This window comes from Antrostomus carolinensis, unplaced genomic scaffold (assembly GCF_000700745.2).
Source record: "Antrostomus carolinensis isolate BGI_N321 unplaced genomic scaffold, ASM70074v2 scaffold1781, whole genome shotgun sequence".
Taxonomy (NCBI): Eukaryota; Metazoa; Chordata; class Aves; order Caprimulgiformes; family Caprimulgidae; genus Antrostomus; species Antrostomus carolinensis.
In genome coordinates, this window is record NW_010291792.1 from 42042 (window position 1) to 44805 (window position 2764).

Sequence of the window (2764 nt, forward strand, 5' to 3'; positions counted from 1 at the left end):
CATATATGTGAGGAAAACCATCTGAAATACGTGATTAGTAGAGTCCGTGTAATGAGTACATTGTGTTCTCAACATCTTCCAGGAGCTGTGAATAAATCACTGTATTTAGCTGCTTTGCCATCAATGAAAGGCACCAATGAAAACTAAGTGCAGGTTACTTGTACATTTTCAAGGAGTTGCCTCAAGTCACAAACAGTCCACTTCAGTGGAGTAGCTGACACAAAATTTGGCTTTATTTTGACTAAATACAGATTTATCCTTGAGTGTTTGTATTCTTAACAAAGAGGAATTTTGCAATACAGAAAAACATTATCCTAGTCTTTAAGCTGTAAATGCCAAAAAAGAAAATAAAAAATATTATGAAACTTTCCTGTATATTAGCATTACCAAAGAATACTTGTGTCAACAACCTTACTTTTTGTACTGTTCTAAACAAAGCTAGCTGAGTAGTCTTGAGCCTAGTCTTGGTTCCTCTGGTCTTTTGAAAGAGAAAGGTTGCTCTGAGGTAAAGAAACGGCTCATCACAGGAGCTTAATTTAGGTGCATTCTGGATTTGCTGTATACACAACGCTGGATTTATATGTTATACATAAGCAGTTATATATTTTTATGCAAGTTTTTCTACTGATCCATTTCTAGGAATTACATAGGATTATTTTAGAAGTGCCTGAATAGGACTGGAAAGGGGTGTGTGGTTGCAGCTTCAGCATTCTGGGTGCCAGCTCCAGTGTGACTGATCTCTGTTCTGACAGCCCTTCCTCAGGGGTGTGTGTCAAACATTCTTCTCGCCTGTCACCTGTTTTGATGTCTGTCTACTTAGAGTTTCAATACCCTGTCTACATTTAGTTTTCCTGGCATTAAGTATATTGGGTTGGAGGAGAAAAACTTGCACTTTAGCTTATCCTGTCCCTGATGTTGACCCATTTATGCTAAGAGAGGAGGTTTCCCTGTTTACAGTACATCCTGTCAGTATATAACACATACTGGCATGAGCAGGAGAGACTATACAGTGTGTACAGGGCCTAGATGAAATTTTGATTATTTCTTGGATATTAACTGAGGTTTAAGTAACTTTCACTATGTTTGACAAATCTGGTGCTTTGTTCTGGATTTAGTAGCTTGGAATTTAAAAATTTTAAAATACCCATTCAAAAAAGAACATTTATTGATTTAAGTTGATTTAGTTCTGTTGATGTTGCTTAGGATGCATAAATTCTTGGAAATGGCTTTCAATTTTGGATCTTATATTTGGGCCTGACTGTTTTCCTCCTCTTTGTAGGAAGGTATGGTACGATGTGACACGGCTGTGGGAACACCAGACTATATCTCTCCTGAAGTGTTGAAGTCCCAGGGTGGTGATGGTTACTATGGGCGAGAATGCGACTGGTGGTCAGTTGGAGTCTTTTTGTATGAGATGCTTGTAGGTGAGTCATAGGGTAATCAGAATTGAATGCACTACTTAACAAGATTCTGCGTTAAAATCATTGGTTTTTCTAACTGTTTAATTAGTTATTCTTCTGACATAAGATGTGGTTTACTGATTGTGGTATTTACAGGATGTATTTTGGAAATACTCTGGCACAGTTCTCAAACATTTGTCCTTGCCTCTTGTTCACGGAAGTTGCTTACATTGTTGCATATGTAGTTCAGATATTGTAAGTCAAATCTACAATATTTTTGATCTACTTTTTAATTTTTGCATTGCTACTTTTTCAGGTGATACACCTTTTTATGCAGATTCTTTGGTTGGAACATACAGTAAGATTATGAACCATAAGAATTCCCTTACTTTCCCTGATGACAATGAGATTTCTAAAGAGGCAAAAAACCTTATTTGTGCCTTTTTAACTGATAGGTAAGATTTAAACTTTACTCAAAATGAAAGTAAGCTTTTGTTAAGAGAATTTCTTCTCATGTTGAAAGAACACACACATATATATATATATATATATACACACACATATATATATATATAAAATCTGATTTGTGTGGGTTTCTAAACTGCTTCACAGAAATGATTATTTGGGAGAGAAGGATGCTGCTGCTTTTTGTGGTATTAGCATGTGTACTAGGGGAAGGGAAGTGCTGCTACTATGGGTACATCTGCCTTATAAATTTAGTTTGAATATGAGGTGTTACTCCATAGTAACAGCTACTGTTGCCTTGGTCTGTGTTGCACAGTGTTGAGGGGCATGCAAAATGGATTCCTTTTGGATGAAGCTAAAGCAAAAGGTGTGTTTCAGGGGTGCCCTTAATGCACTCCGAGCTCTTAGTGGGCATTCATGGTCAGGGTAGAGTGAGCCCAAAGAAAGCCTATCTGAAATGTGGGTGTTGGGTCTTGTTTGACTTTGTGAGTACACCCCTGTTGTACCCACACTGCTTATTAATATAACCATTTGCATAACCATCGCTTGAGAACTGGTGCTGTGAAGGCATGGGGCTGCTGCGTTTGCTGGGCTGCATGGGGTTCAAACAATAGCATGGACTCCTAAAAAACATGGAACCTAGCTGCTGCTTGGCAGCTGCCTAGCTAGTCTGTGATGGTGGAAACCGTGGCAGCAGGACTTCTTATGGACCAGACTTAAAACCAGACTGTTGTGAAATGTAGCTGCTGTGCTCCTACCGATATCTTCATATGAAAAGTTTGAGATACATCTTTCTTACCTTAGTTTGAGAGGTAATTTTTTGTCTTTGTTAGATTATGCCTTAGAATAAGTCTTTCCTTCAGAATAATTTATGTCATCTTCCATGCTTAACCAAAACA

General features: G+C 37.9%; 1 protein-coding gene across 1 annotated transcript in view; it reads left to right on the forward strand.

Annotated features, from left to right (window-relative positions):
- Positions 1-2764, forward strand: part of ROCK1 (Rho associated coiled-coil containing protein kinase 1) — an 83903-nt gene that overhangs the window by 41811 nt on the left and 39328 nt on the right. The window contains 2 exon segments of the mRNA XM_029087151.1: positions 1280-1424; positions 1717-1879. Of these exon segments, the coding sequence (XP_028942984.1) occupies positions 1280-1424; positions 1717-1879 (308 nt within the window).